This window comes from Oryzias latipes, chromosome 14, assembly GCF_053564925.1.
Source record: "Oryzias latipes strain Hd-rR chromosome 14, Olatipes_Hd-rR_3.1".
NCBI classification, from domain to species: Eukaryota; Metazoa; Chordata; class Actinopteri; order Beloniformes; family Adrianichthyidae; genus Oryzias; species Oryzias latipes.
Genome location: NC_136250.1, coordinates 30,803,241 through 30,818,352, shown reverse-complemented (window position 1 = coordinate 30,818,352; position 15,112 = coordinate 30,803,241). Strand labels below are relative to the sequence as shown.

The window sequence follows — 15,112 nt, the reverse complement described above, 5'->3', positions numbered from 1 at the left end:
TCCAGGAAAGAGAACGTGTCAGTGATCGCAAACACATCGTCATGGCAACAAGAAAGTGGCTACGTAAAGAGCATTTTGTGGTTCTGGAGGGTTTTCAATCAGAGAATCAATGGTGAATGTCCCAAAACATCACATACCGAACCTGAAGACCTTCAGGAGACCTTTGACCTCTTTCAGTGATGAGATGAACGTTTGCTATATGTTCTGCTCCATTATACACATACATTCGTTAAAAATGAATCAAAATGATTATCTGGACTCTTTCTCACATTTAGTCTTTCATGAAGTCATGATAAACACAACAGACCAAAGTCAGAGTTTTGGTGGAACAACCTGCAGGATGTGTGACTTGTCCCGCTGGACCTCACATTCTACCTGCTCTGCTTCAGGATCCAAGTCTTTCCAGCCTCATCAAGATCAGATGTCTTAAAGCAGCTTTGTCCTCTTTCCTCTGGTCTCTTTTTATTTATTTTAACTTGTCCTGTCCAACAGCTGGGCAGACAGATGAGAGCTGAGGGCCTCTTGTGTTGGACATATTTTACTTTAACAACAGGGGTTATTCATCTTCTGACAAACCAAAGGTGTGTCTGAATAAACCCCTTTTGTAATTGAGGCCAAAATTTATTAATTTCAATCATGTTTGAAAATCTTTGGTGTTGGACCGGACGGAAAGGGAAAGAAAGGAAGAAGAGAGAGGAATGTTAGAGAGGGGGGGGGGGGGTGATAGTGGGAGGGGGGATAAGACCATGAAGCAGCATAAAGCAACAAGTTTACTGTAAAATGTAAATGTAAATGTAGTACAAAAAGGGCGGGGCCTGTCCACACACTCAAATATTATCAACACACCCGTTAGCTGCAAAAAATGTCCACATGTACACAAAACAGATAGTGTTCACACACGCATACTTATGCCTTTAAACCAACTAGTGTGAAATATTTCATTCAATCATGCAAACTATTAGTGCAAAGGTGAGCTAACACCTGTGCTCAGGTGAGTGTTTATGTTCTTCTAAAATGGATGGTGGAATGTGAAAAGAAGGAGAGAGAGTGACCAGCCACCCCCACACCAAGACTCCCCAACACCCGCACGGTACCAGATGGAGGACAACCGCCCCCCCTGGGCGATCACATCCGCCACCCAGGCCAGGGCCAGCAGGACCATTGCGGCCCCCCAGAGGCAGAGAGCAGGGGAGGGATGGGGTAAAGAGAGTGCTGCTCCGGCCTAACAGGAGAGCAGCCCCACCGCTACGCCGGGAAGGCTCAACGCGGGGCACCGCCCCAGAAGAACACCCACAGCCCCAGACGAGCACCCCATCACCACCGAGGAGTTCCGGGCATCCCCCCGCCCAAACCCCAGGTACGAGCCAGGACCCCCCAAGGGAGACCCGACCCGCACTCCAGGCAGCCATCCGCCCGGCCCACGGTTGGTCCAGGAAGGAGCAAGGCAGGGGCCAGCCGTCCCCGCCCAGGAGGAGGACACCCCAGGGAAGAGGGGGTCCACAATAAGTGTTGTAAACATGGCCCGACCGGCGAGGCCCAGCACTCTTTCCTCTGATCTCTTGATCACACAGGAGATCCAAAGTTCTGCTGCCCGTCACGTCCACTAAGTTTCTGTCAAAGTTCTTTCTTTCCCTGCTGCCTTTTCTCTTAGTCTGCTGCAGAACACGCCTTCGTCCACCTTCCAGCAGGAGGAGCAGAGATGATGCTGAAGACCCCTGTTCTGCCCCACCTGTAAGAACCGAGGACCAGGTTTAGCCCAGTTTCCCCAAGCATGCTCGTCCTCTCTTTCCTAAAACATGACTCGGCTCTAGATCCCGGTTCTGACGAGTCATTTCTGAGCATCGCTTTGACTTGACCACAGAGGTGTTTGAAGAACAGAATAAAAGGATTGTCCAGAAATGACCAAACGCTCCACGATTACACTGAAAATACAAAACAATTTAATATACAACTGTTGACAACGATGCAGAATGTAAAAACAGTGAGCGGAAGAGTGTGGTCTGCTGGAGAACCACCACCTTCTGAGTGGACATGAGCTAAAACATGTTCATTTACATGAGTGTAACCTACAAGGAGATCCTGCTGGGGGGCAGAATCATCCTGAAGCTGGTCCCATGCTGCAAATGAGGCGTTTTAAAAAGTGTTTGGAAATGAAGTAAAAAGTGACTAAAAGAAAGAGCGAGCCCGGGGAGGGGGCCACTGCTGACTGCCATGAGGGGCGGGGCCACTGCAGCCTGCAGAGGCGGTGAGGGCTCACATTGGGGTATTTAGTGAGAAGATGGGAGCAGAAACCCGCTGGTTGGCTTTTAAAACACTCTGGGGGGGGGGCTCAGTGCTTGTTGTTGGCCTCATCGCCCGTGGAGCCGGCGAGGCCGTTCTGCGGCTGACTGGAGCCGGAGCCGAGGCCGTACAGCCTCCCGCAGTATTTGGCGTCGTCGATGTTGTCCTCGAAGAAAAGCTGCGACAGACAAACAAACGAGTCTGTTGGGATTATTTCTGCACCACCTTCACACTGAACCAAACATCCACAAACCTGCAGACAATTAAGAAATGACATTTTTGATGTGTTCATAATAATCCAGCTGATGCTAAAGTTTCACATTTTCAGATGAAATAAAATGAAATAAATGAAACAAAGCAGCCTTTTTATTGAACTGCGGCGACTTTATTAGGCACACCTGTCCAACCAGCCAATCACATGGCAGCAGCTCTGTGCATTAATTAGACATGGTCCAGACGATCAAACCGAGCATCAGAACGAGGAAGAAAGGTGATTGAAGGGACTCTGAACGTGCTTGTTGGTTCCAGACGGGCTGGTCTGAGGATTTCAGAAACTGCTGATCTACTGGGATTTTCACCCACAACCATCTCTAGGGTTTACAAAGAACGGTCCTTAAAGAGAAAACATCCAGAGAGCAGCAGTTCTGTGGATGGAAATGCCTCGTTGGTGCCAGAGGTCAGATTGGTTCCAGCTGATAGAAGACAACAGGAACTCAAAGAACCACTGGTTCCAACAGAGGTCTGCAGAAGAGCATCAATGAAAGAACAACCCGTCCAACCTGGAGGCAGATGGACTACAGCAGCAGAAGACCACACCGGGTACCACTGCTGTCAGCTAAGAACAGGAAACTGAGGCTACAATTCACACAGACTCACCAAAACTGGACCATAGAAGATGGAAAAACGTTGTCTGGTCTGATGAGTCTCCATTTCTGCTGCCACATTCAGATGGTAGAGTCAGAATCTGGCCTCAACAAAATGAAAGCATGGATCCATCCTGCCCTGTATCAACGGTTCAGGCTGGTGGTGGTGGTGTCATGGTGTGGGGATGTTTTCTTTGTACCAACTGAGCATGGTTCCAGCACCACAGTCTACCAGAGTATTGATGCTGACCATGTCCATCCCTTCATGACCACAGTGGACCATCTTCTGATGCTACTTCCAGCAGGATAAGGCTCCATGTCATGAAGCTGGAATCATCTCAGACTGGTTTCTAGAACATGACAATGAGTTCTCTGGACTCAAACTGCCTCCACAGTCACCAGAACCCAATAGAGAACCTTTGGGATGCGGTGGAACTGGAGATCGGCATCATGGATGTACAGCTGACAAATCTGCAGCAACTGATGCTGTCATGTCAACATGGACCAAAGTCTCTGAGGAATGTTTCCAGAACCTTGCTGATTCTAAACCACAGAGGATTAAGGCGGTTCTGAAGGCTAAAGAGGGTACAAGCAAAGTGGAGCTGCTAAAGTGGGTGAGTGTATGTCCACACATAAAACACTAAAGATCTACAATTCTACGCATTTATAAATGCATTTCTCGAAAGACATTTTATAAACCATCTAAGCAGATTCACAAAAACTTCCAGCTGCAACAGAACAGCTGTCAGCCGGAAAACGATGAAGACTGTACCTCCTTCATCCTGAAGAAAGCCATGCCCGTGAGCAGCGAATCCGACCCCGCCTGATGCTGCCGGCCAATCCTCTTCAGCTCCAGCTGATCGGCCACTTCCTGCAACCCCCCCTGCAGGAACAAGCGGAGACGGAGTGAGACGGCTCCACGTTCCTCGGGGATGTAGAAAGCAATAAACCCTGTGACCCGCAGGCCTTACCTTCAGACTTTTGCAGCTCTTCATCAAATACTTCACATCGTAAATTGCAGGAAAAAACAAGTTTAAGATCTGAAAGAACTCGTGTTCCTCCTCTGGAAGCCGCGCATCCGTCAGGAGTTTCACCAGATAGCCAAAGTCATAACCACTGAGACAAAACAAAAATTATTAATGATTAAAAACTCAGAGAATCAACTCCTCTAGACATTGAACAGTTTCAGAGGTTCTGCAAAAGTTTACTATCAATGTGAATAGAAGCAGCATCCCAGAAACCTTTTCTAGATCGTGTCTGTCTCAGAGGAAGACAGGGAAAATGGTGACGGTCGCTCTAAAAAGCTCTGCAAAGACTTAAAGTTCCATAATCTTGAACGTCATCTACATTATATCGTCTAAGAAACATCAGCAGAACCAAAGAGGACTAAGATACCAGTTTATTGTGGAGTTTGTCTCCAGCAGGTCAGACTGCTGTAACGTCTGGACCCAGAAAAGAAGCAGCAGTTCATCCAGAACGCTGCTGCTCCGCTTCTGATTTTGACCATCAGTCCCGAGGTCACACAACAGCCTTTCAAATAGTTCTGCTTCTGTTCAAGTCTCTTCATGCTTTAGCATCAGAGATCATATTTGGAATGAACCAGAGGCAGAACTTTAACTGGAGCTCAGAATTCAGCTCCATGCAGCTAATCTCTGAAATTTCTCCCTGAAGATCCCAGAGAAGTTTTTCCTCTGACAAGGATTAAGTTCAGAGTAAAAGAGATGTTTTTGACCTGCTTACATTGTTTTATCTGGATCTCTATTCTGGTGTTAACCCATAAGTACCCAGACCCATTTGTTGTTTAAAATAAAGTGCATATTTTAACCACAAACCAAATGGACCAAAGAATCCATTTCTGATATTTTCTGTTACACTGACGTCACCGTGGGTTCTACTGGGTTAAAGTGATTTTAATTATATTTTATGATTTCTGAAAGATCAAACAGAAGACCCCCTCCCACCCCCGTTCATGGAACAAGCCAGCAGACAACCGACCTGTGGAAGGACAGCCACTTGACGTTCTCACACAGAACCAGACCCGACGTCATGAGGAGCTCGGCGAAGTACAGCGTGTCGATTCCTTCTTCTTCGTGTTTTTTGAACTGCAGACCCGAGTTCTGGAGCAGGTCTATGGAGTCCTGGGAGTACATATCCTCACTGCACACAACGTTAGAGAACATCAAGGATCATTTCAGGACTTGATCATCTTATTTCACTAGAAAACCTGTGAACCTTTCACTTTTCAGAGATTTATGAAAAGGAGTAAACAAAAATGTAAATCAACCTTTTTTTAATTATTAAAATACATCTAATAAAAAAAAAAAAGTAAAAAGTTCATGCAGTTTAACACCACAGTAGAACAGCTGAGGCACAAACTTCTGTGTGAAATACTGTCTCCTAGTGGAGAAGTGGCTCATTGCATCTTTCACAGCCTGTTTAAGGCTTACGTACTGGAGTTTAATTTACAGGCGTCTCTGTTTATGTTTTTTATTATTTTTAAAGACTGTTGTCATCATAGCACATAAGTGGCTTAGGCTGCCAGCAGGTTGACAGGAAGCAGCGAACGTTTTCAGTCCCATGAGACGACGAAGCACCTACGTCAGGTTGAACTTGAAGTTGAATTGCCACGTGGTCGTGCCGGGGGGGTAATCCCCATCCTCGTTCATGAATGTGAGACCAAGCTGGATGATCTTCAGCAGATCCACGTTGCACCGCAGCAGCTGGTACTGGTAATCTACCGTACTGCGAAACTCGCCTATGGGTCGGACCACGACTCCGGGAAACTCCGTGTCCTAAGACACAGAAATGCAGGGTTAGGACACTCCAGGAAAGGAAGAGACTAGCACACATTTGCAATCACCACATTTACGTTCTTTGTTTTTCTTTTTAGAATTCAACTGTCAACAAAGAAAGGAGAGCCTGTAACCATGGCAACGTAGTTGTAGCTTTGGATAATTTGCCGTATCTTCCTCATCTCTTCCCCCACGTTGCTCGCCCAGACTTCACAGATCATCTGGCTGGAATCTTGAAGAGCAGCTGGCATGTTGGCAGGTTCCTAGGAGACCCGACGGTCCTGCAGGGCTTCAAGGGGGGGTGGGAAGGGGGACCGTGCAACAAAAAAAGAACTGCGAAAGGAGATTTAGAAAAAACGTACTTAAATCTCAGAGTAATGCCGTCAAATCATCACAAGTATACAACATAAAAATAGGGAATCTTTGGAAGCTGAGCATCTAATAAGAGTCTACTTAATTTATTCAAAAGTTACCCAGTCATGATGGCATCATTTACTGATCTAAGGTCAAATGCAGGGTCAAACCGTGTCTTTACTCTGTCCTGCTTTGACCCCTTAACAATTGTTTCCCTGTTTCACAGCATCAATTTGATTCAAAATGCTATTGATAGATTGAAGACTAACTGCTTTCTGTATGTAATAATCCACCAAGTAGTCTTGGGTGTCACCATATATTTGGTTTAAAAAAAAAATCAGTTCAACAGCAGCACTGAAAGTTACATGGTAAAATGACGTTTCTGTAGTCTGTAACTGGGATTTTTACAGTCTACCTGACGCGTTTCCACATAGATCTTTATATATAATGAAAGTACACGCTGTATGGAGGCTCTCAAAACGAGCAAAAACTAACAATAAAAATAGAAACAACAAAGAACAGCATTAAAAAAACGCTGTTGTTGCCATGACAGCCGACTCCGTACTGACTGTAGTGCGGAACTGGCTTTACTAATTTAACTTCAGCCGAAATACAAATATAAAACCGATATTTTCAATCATTCTAACACTATAAATAAAACAAATATACTTTAAAATTGTTCTTAAGCAGAAAAGAAAATGAAAACAAACCGTGATCGATGCTAACAGTTAGCATAGACGTTAATATTCGCGCGCGGTCAAGTTGCAGAGATGACGCAGCATTGAAGAATAAATAAATGACGTGGCCCTGTTAAAGTGTTTAATCTGACTGAAGCTGCCCGGGAAAAAAAATGTAGTCGTTTAATTAGGTAACCGGTTTACCTTAAAATTCCCTCGACACAACGCTGTCGTCTGCTTCCTTCATTTCCTACCGTCTCACTTCCGGTTTGGAGTGGACTATAAACGTGCACACTGCCCCCTGCCGGTCCGGAGCGGAAGCTCCACAACGCTACTTCATTTGTTGACATCCATCCATTAAATAAAAATGTATGACTTATCTTTACATTTTTTTGTTACTTAAATATATTCATATGTCAAATTCATATTAACTACTTCAACACAAATTTTTTCCTAAAGGCCCTCATCCATGCAGTAAATGGGTCATTCATTGTACCTTTTTAATAAATTATAGGAATAATCATAATAAAAATGTCAGAAATACAAAAAAAAACACTATTTAAAAAAAAGTTTGTAAACTGAAAACAATAAACCCAAATATGTAACTAAAATGCCAAGCAGAGAACACATTAGAATAAACATTATTTATCAAACTATATGATGGTTATATTGTGCAGGACTCAACCATGATAACCTTTGTAACGGTTCCAATACACATATAATTAAAATGTAAATATGAATTTAGTTTAACATATGAAAGACAGCATGAGACATGTAGGTATATCATGTTTTTGTTTGAATATCAACATTTCATTGAAACATTCATTACTCCTTGTGTTTTACAGGTATTTTCATGTGAAACTGTATTTTTAATGTATAAACGAATGTGTATTTCTTTCCCCAAACACGCATCTGCTGAGCGACGCGGAAACCTAGATGAGGTAAAAAATGGTGAAAGAGCAGCTGCTGCACATGCTGCTCCCTCTGTAGTTCCCTCTGTAGACCATGTGATACCAATGACCATGAAAGGAAAAGATTTGACAAAAAGTCACAGGAAACTAATGAAAAACAGCGTTCAAATCGGTCCATCCGAACCCTTTTATTTTACATTTTTACACAATTGAATGAAGTGAGTTTCAGTCCTCCACAGAAACATCATGTTTAGCACAGAAACAGCTGCAGCTTTAAGGGAAAAACACAGAAGAACAACTTCATAATAAAGTAAAACAACAGCAGGGGATTAAAAATAAGGAAAATTATTAAAAAGAGGGTGTGGCTTTGAAGGCCACCTTGCAGGTGAAGCTGCTTCTGCTTCGTCAACGCAAAGTGACTGCAGAAGCTTCTTTATTGATTAGTAGTAAAATGACTTCTGTCTGCTACCGCCTGGGGGCAGAACCCATCCTCCCACGGGACCCCACCCCTCCATGTAGCACTAAGCCTTGGTGGAGGTTACAAGTGCAGCGAGGAACCCTCCTTTACTCGTGCTCAGGTGAGGCAACTCTGAGTCAGAATCCCTAGATGACCCTTAAGGGCGACAGCGTCTCTGCTGATGGGGAGAGTCAAAGAACCTTCGGAGAAAAACAACAAAGATACCGGGACAAAAGTGCAAACATCACACATTTTTGGGTCGTTTCTAATTGTTTCAGATTTTTGTTTTTAATTTTTTTTTTCTTATTTAAAGCGTCCCACCTTACCCTACAAGTTTTCATTCGATTTTTTTCATTAAAAGAATTTTTTGAGCAGAAGTGTGATAATAAAGTGTTTCCCTGTTTGTTTCTGCAGAAGCAGTGGAGTCCCTGTAGGTCAGGACGCCTCATGTTTGCTTCTGTGCTTCACAAACCCCCAGAACGGTGCGACTAAAAGCTTTTCTCCTTCCGGCCGAAGTTCTTCAAAAGGCTTTCAGCGGCGTCGGTTCTCTGGAGACGCGGCGCTCCTCTGGATGTGGGAGATCTCCAGGATCGGCATGAGAAGCTGGAAAGCGTCCTGGATGTAGGACGCGCTGTTGGACGCCTGTGTGGGAGGAGCATTTCTAGGAGCGCTGTGGGAGGGGCAACATGAACATTCAGCGATGGCACACCCACCTCAAGAAAGACTCCTGTAATCAGGGGGTTCAGCACGTCTCCTTTGTCCTGAGACTGAAAAACAGGGCAAAGCGTTAGCCTGCAGAGAGAGAACGTCTGTGGAACCGGTACCGGGATCAAGCGGACCTGAAAGCATCCTGCAGTTCGGTTCTGTGCTTTAACCCCTTCCTGCCTATTCTAGTGTTTCATTTTATTTACCAACAACAATAAACGCATCTTCTATAAAACTCGTTTTTGACTCAAATCTATATTAAGAAATAAAAGGTGGAGGAAAAGTGAAACTTTGGACATTTGAATGGAAAAACCCTGGTTTCTATGGCAACTGCAGCCGTGGCCTCACTGCAGGACCGGGCGCTACTGGGCTTTCTGCAGGAGGAACTCTTGAATGTCGTCAGTCTCAGTTCCAGCCGTCTAACAGGAGCTTCTGGAAGAAGACACTGACGCTGCCCTCTTACCCCCGCTGCCGTCAAGCAGGACGTGAACTTCTTGGAGAGCAGAGAGACTTCTTTACACAGGACAACAGTCAACCTGAAGACACGCAACACAGGAGCCAATGAGAGGCTGGACGGGCAGGAGAGCTGCTCAGAGGAAAGCGCCTCACTGTGACAGGACGCTGGCGTCTGCGCTGCCATTGGAGAAGAGGATCATCTCTGCCAGTTTGTGAAAAAGCTCGATGGATCGAGCCGTCAGCTCTGCCAGGCTCCTGATGGCAGCGGCGTGAACGTCCTGACGGGGAAAGGAAAAAAAATCCAGGAGGTTTCTGTGAAGGTGTGAATTCTACTTCCTGAATAACAATAAAGCAGAAAGTCTGAGGACTGAAAGGCTAAATGGAGATGCAAATGTCACCCTTGGGTTTTAAATATATCATGAAGACGATAAAAAGGGAACTTCTGGAGTTTTTAAAAGATCAGAGGAGTTCAGGTGATGTGAAGGAATGTGTGTAAGACATACCTCCACAGAGTGGGCTTTCTTCATCCCACTTCCGTCCTCCTCCTCTTCCTCCTCTGCTGGTGTGCTCATGTCCCTGATGCTGCTGCAGGCCTCCTTACAGGCCTATTGGAGGCCAGAAAAACAACCGCTATTCCTGTTACCATGAGACCAATGCTCTGTTCTCACTGTTCCTCTTGTGAGGCCTTTGGTCAAACGGAGGACAGGAAAGAAGGAGGTTTTCCAAACACCAGCAGGATCATGCAAAAGCAGCAACCGTTCTGTGAAAAAGCTTGGAGTCTCCTGCTGCATCGTTTCCTCTCATCTCCTGGTATCAAACTCAAAACCTGCAGAATTTGGGCTTCATTTTTCCTGTTGGGCCACATTTACTCGACAGAACCCTGACGTGTTTTCCAAACGTGAAGCTCAGAGACTCGTACCGTGCTGAGTTTGCCGGCTGCAGCGGAGATCTCCAGGCCCCCCAGAGCCTCTGTCAGCTCCTTCTCAAACTCCCCCCCGTCCTCATCTGGAACCAGAACCTCCCGTCAGTTCAGCTGCAAGGAGCTGAAAGTTCTGCTTTTACTTCCACGTCCGCTTTTACCCTTCCTCTCATCGACCTCCTCCTCGTCAAACTCCACCATGGAGAAGGAGTCCTTGATGGCCTCCAGCTCCTCCCTGAGCTGCAGCAGCTCGTCTCCAGACAGAGTGGTCAGCACCGACTTCACCTATGATGGAAAACATCCACATGTCAGGTTCCTGAGGGTCTTCGTCTACGCCCAGCCTCTTCAAGGAGCAGCCTCAGGAGTTTCACACACAATCCTCTCATCACAGCGCTCCTAAGTGAGGCTGGAGATATGAAACCGCTTTTAGCTAAAAATAAAGCTTTTCTTTCTCTCATTGTGACCTCCAGACTTCTCTAGGAGCTTAAAAGATGAACGTGTGACTTAAATATTCTCAGAGAACGTCAAGCTTGAACCTGGAATGGTTGCACTAGGAGCGACCTGCAGTTGGATCCTGATAGTGACGTCTACCAGAAAAGCCTGAAGGAGAAGATCCTCCAACGAGGTTCTGTTTGGTGTTTCTAAACAGTCCTTCATGCTGGAAACAATCTAAAGTGTTTCTGGATTCCACAGAGGAACAGCCGTCCTCCACAGACACGAGGACCTTTATTCTCCACTGGACGGCCCAGGATGAGGCCAGCTTTGGATCGGCAGCTGAAGGTTCCTCAAACATCATCGCTGAGCCAACAGAACAGCTGCTCACGGTGTTTGAGTAAGGAGGCAAAGCAAAACCTGGGTCGTAGCAGAGTGAGAACCCACCTTGGACTCGCTCTCTCGGGACAGAAGCTCCAACGCCTCCAGGTGAGACAGACCCTGAAATTCATCAAACAGCATCCCGTAGTGGGCGACCACCTTCTTCTCTCCATCAGAAGACTCTTTCTCTGCATCCTGCAGCTCCTCTCGCTCCTTGGCCTCCCGCAGAACCTAGACAGCACACCAGAACCGACATCAATCCTCCAGTTCCAGAGGCCCTGAAAGGCTGACCGTTCTCAGCGGCTCACCTGGGACAGAGTGGAGTTCCTGTTCATCAGGCCCTTGGTCTTCTTAAAGCCGGGATCTCCTTCTGCGATCACATCCATGGTTTTTTTGCCGATGAACTCCAGAGCATCCAGACCTCCTGTTATCACCGTCTTTCCCTGAGAGCAGACGCCAGTTTTTCAAATCACCGCCGGTGGCGACCTGCTTCCAGTTTCCAGAGCGGATCAACAGGAACCAACACTCACTGTGGTCTGAACAACGCTGGTGAGCGAAGACAGCATCCCCATCGCGCCCCCCACAGCCGACGATCCATCCTGCCCCACTCTGTCCCCCTCAGGGCTGCCCCCCCCTTCACCTGTGGGTTCTGAGCAGAAAAGGTTCTGCGTTTGGACGTCAGGAACTAACCCTCTGTGTGGAGGTGGAGAAGCTCTCACCCTGCTGCCTCTGCTCCTCTTCCACCTGAGCGGACAGTTCGGTGGGACTGGGAATTCCCAGCGTCGTCTCTGCCTTCTCGATCACTTGGCTGAGCCCCTGTCCTGACCCGGATCAAACAGAACACGGAGCGGTCAGCACAGAGGAGGCAAACCACGACAGCTTCCGACACAAACGAGCTGCAGAAGCTTCTGGGAGCAGAAAAAGCTTCAGCAGCTGAAACGGAGGAAAACTCCTGAGAATGAAGCAGCTGCTGGGATGAAGGTAAAGAAACGTTATCTCGTTTTTGGACGACCGAGCCGGGAAAAGGTGCACAGAAGTCACTGCACACAAAGCAGTGGGACACTCACCCACAGTGGCCACAGTGGCTGTTGCTGTAGACAGGAGAGACTTGCCCCAACTGCCCCAGTATCCCCACCCGCCCTCAGACACAGTGGAATCACTGGAAGTCTGAAGATTGAAAGAAGACAAGAGGAGGGGAAAAAACAGAGCAACAAAGAATATGTTATAAGTAGTAAAAGCAAACTGAGAGGCGGAAAAATCTGATTAATACAATATGATGGATGTTAAATCATCCAAAATCTAAAAAAAGTGACTTATTTAACGCAAACAACTAACGGAGCTGTTCATCCATCCAATGTCTAAACCTCCTTACTCCTGTGCAAGATTATGGGGCTGCTGGAGCCTATCCACATCCCGTCAGGCAAAGGTGGGTTTTGGTTTAAAATCATTAAATTTCTGCTACATTTTCTCAACAGTGTAACTCCCCCCGGTTAGTTTTCCACAGCGCAGTAACAGAGGACAGATCTATCTACCTTGGGTGGATCCTTGTCCTCTTTTGGAGTGACCGCTGGTTCCGCGGTGGGTTTGGACTCGGGTCTCCTTCTGGCTTTTCTCGTCGGGGCTACATCAGTGGAGTTATCGGGTGTGGAGGAGTTGTCCGGTGTTTCAGCAGGAGGAGGATCCGGAACCACGTGGACCTCCTCTGAACCGTCAGCTGTGTGGGACATTTCACTGTCCGACATCTCTCAGTGCATGCCTGAATGAAGGAATAAAACTTTATTTAGAAAGCACTTTACAATCCTCAATAATAATATCAGCAGGTGGGTCAGCACCAAGAACTTTGTCAGAATACTATTTAAACCTCTCAAACAAAGTTATGGTTCAGGGTTTTTTCTTTACTGAACCATTTGAATAAACTGCATTCAAAGTTGTGGGACATTTCACACATGGCACGTCTGCGCATGAGCACAAAGTCCACAACACGTCTCCAGTTTGAAACAGGAGGTTCAATTCTGTCCATCAAACAAACAGTTCGTCTGTACCTGCAGCTCGATGACTAATCTGTGATTTCACAAGATCTGATGCGTTCAGGGTCCCAGAAGCTGCACTAATAAAAATGTCTCAGTGCTTATTCTGCGCGTTAATAATGACATGCCATCATTTTTAAGCATTCATTTTGGGTTCAGGATTATACAATAAATATTGTATAATAAATAATATAAAACTCACCTTTTCCGATGCTCAGCTTTTCAAAGACTTTTTATGCTAGCTGCTGACGTCAACTCAAATCTGTTTGTAGTTCTCTTTGCTAAAAGAAATCTGATGAACGAAACTAATCTGATTTAAAGAAAGTTCTAGTTAGAGACAATTTCCTTTGGATTTCAGACCCTTAGTGGTTCATATTTTAGTGTTTATGTTCTACAGATCGGATTAGCCACGTCATATTGGACAACGGAAGATAGCGAGTGATTCTTCCCCTATCAAAATAAAAGTTGTTTCCTAAAGTGTGCACGTGAATGATTTTAAAAAGATACAACTTTGACTACATTTGGTTCTGAAATTGAGGTAAAAATTCTAAGTGTACACTTGATTTAGGATTTAAGAAATATCACGGTTATAAAAACTCGATTGAATGAGCTAACATTTAGCTACGATTTATTTTGAAACATTCTTAGTCCCTGCCGGTTCATTTAAATTTCCTTGAACAAAACCGGAAACGATAGAAACTTTAAAATAATTACTTAACTTTTTTTTTTAAAAAGAGCTTTATTTATTTGTTCATTTTTACAAGTGCCCGAGAAAGCTGTCTTTAAAAACTATGACTCGATGAAAAGTACATTTATCAATAGTAAAAAAATAAATAAAAACAATAAAAATTGTAATATGACCAACGAGATAAAGTAATACCAACAGTTTCCTCTTCATGGTCCTTAAAGGTGTTTTCGGAAGGTTCTAAGTCCCAAAGGAGCCAAACAATCATTTGAAGTTCAGGATTCAGCATTCACTAAGCATAGTTCTGTTCAGCACAACCACTTTATAAAGTTTAGAGCAACTCGAGGACAGAAAGACCAAAGCAGTTTGGATGCTTTTATTCCTTTTCCAAAACCAAACATGGATCAAAGCTTGGAAGAAGTTCTTCTGCAGTAGTGGTTCCTCTGAAGTGTCCAGCAGCTCTGCTCAAAGAACAGATGGAGATTCAGGTCAATATTGCTTGTCGTTTTTCTTATAGCCTTCTGCTAATATGGAGATGCTAATGCATGCTTTTATCATGAGTAAAATTGATTACTGCAACGCCCTGCTTGCTGGTCTTCCAAAAACCAACATTAAGAACCTTTAGCTTCTCCAAAATTCTGCTGCACGAGTTCTTACACAGACCAGGAGGCGGGTTCACATCGCCCCAATTTTAAAATCCCTGCATTGGCTCCCCATATGCTTCAGGATTGATTTTAAGATACTTTTAAGCATTTTTAAATGTCTTAATGGTCTTGCGCCTTCTTATTTATCCAATCTTGTACTAAAGTATGAACCCTCGCGGACCCTGAGATCCTCTGGCTCTGGTCTGTTAACCATTCCAATTGTAAAATCCAGAACATACGGAGAAGCATCGTTTCAGCACTATGGCCCCCGTTTATGGAACAGTCTGCCAGAGGACCTGAGAGCCGCAGAGAGCATTGAAGTTTTTAAGAAAAGGCCAAAGACCATCTTTTTAACATGGCCTTTGGCTAATTTTTTACTACCATTATTTATTTATTTCTTTATCCATTTTATCTTTTTTTTTTATGAACTTACAATAGATTTTAATGTATTACCGGTACTTTAATTTTAATTAACTTCATTTCACAGTTTTATTGTTTATAGCTTTTATCAATATGTTTACTTTTTTTT

At 45.0% G+C, this 15,112-nt stretch overlaps 2 protein-coding genes across 4 annotated transcripts; both read right to left on the bottom strand.

Moving 5' to 3' along the window:
- Nucleotides 1-1,917: 1,917 nt before the first annotated feature.
- Nucleotides 1,918-7,334, bottom strand: cnot8 (CCR4-NOT transcription complex, subunit 8). Of its 2 annotated transcripts, none has more exons than XM_004076818.5 (7): nt 7,171-7,334; nt 6,070-6,268; nt 5,742-5,935; nt 5,139-5,300; nt 4,115-4,259; nt 3,916-4,026; nt 1,918-2,458 (listed from the first exon to the last, which is right to left on the bottom strand). In XM_004076818.5, the coding sequence occupies exons 2-7, from the start codon at nt 6,184-6,186 to the stop codon at nt 2,330-2,332; spliced, it is 858 nt and encodes a 285-aa protein (XP_004076866.1). In that variant the 5' UTR covers nt 6,187-6,268; nt 7,171-7,334; the 3' UTR covers nt 1,918-2,329. The 2 variants fall into 2 exon arrangements, with proteins under 2 accessions (XP_004076866.1, XP_011482290.1); XM_011483988.3 differs by having other exon boundaries at nt 7,000-7,202.
- A 706-nt stretch (nt 7,335-8,040) lies between these two features.
- On the bottom strand, nt 8,041-13,718 carry fam114a2 (family with sequence similarity 114 member A2). 2 transcript variants are annotated; one of them, XM_011483987.4, is made up of 14 exons: nt 13,457-13,718; nt 12,760-12,983; nt 12,295-12,394; nt 11,947-12,048; nt 11,758-11,876; nt 11,536-11,670; nt 11,294-11,458; nt 10,576-10,699; nt 10,415-10,500; nt 9,999-10,100; nt 9,649-9,773; nt 9,503-9,575; nt 9,048-9,101; nt 8,041-8,976 (listed from the first exon to the last, which is right to left on the bottom strand). In XM_011483987.4, the coding sequence occupies exons 2-14, from the start codon at nt 12,967-12,969 to the stop codon at nt 8,866-8,868; spliced, it is 1,506 nt and encodes a 501-aa protein (XP_011482289.1). In that variant the 5' UTR covers nt 12,970-12,983; nt 13,457-13,718; the 3' UTR covers nt 8,041-8,865. The 2 variants fall into 2 exon arrangements, with proteins under 2 accessions (XP_011482289.1, XP_078787014.1); XM_078930888.1 differs by lacking the exons at nt 12,760-12,983; nt 13,457-13,718 and having other exon boundaries at nt 11,947-12,043.
- Nucleotides 13,719-15,112: the final 1,394 nt, after the last annotated feature.

Excerpts from the sequence above, each read along its gene's own strand:
- cnot8 (XM_004076818.5), bottom strand. The coding sequence starts at position 6,186 with ATGCCAGCTGCTCTTCAAGATTCCAGCCAGATGATCTGTGAAGTCTGG. Across the intron at positions 4,027-4,114 it reads AGAGCTGCAAAAGTCTGAAG|GGGGGGTTGCAGGAAGTGGC; the intron begins GTAAGGCCTGCG and ends TTGTTCCTGCAG. Across the intron at positions 2,459-3,915 it reads CTTTCTTCAGGATGAAGGAG|CTTTTCTTCGAGGACAACAT; the intron begins GTACAGTCTTCA and ends TGTCTGTCGCAG.
- fam114a2 (XM_011483987.4), bottom strand. The coding sequence starts at position 12,969 with ATGTCGGACAGTGAAATGTCCCACACAGCTGACGGTTCAGAGGAGGTC. Across the intron at positions 9,774-9,998 it reads AGAAAGCCCACTCTGTGGAG|GACGTTCACGCCGCTGCCAT; the intron begins GTATGTCTTACA and ends TTTCCCCGTCAG. Across the intron at positions 9,576-9,648 it reads GACGCCAGCGTCCTGTCACA|GTTGACTGTTGTCCTGTGTA; the intron begins GTGAGGCGCTTT and ends GCGTGTCTTCAG.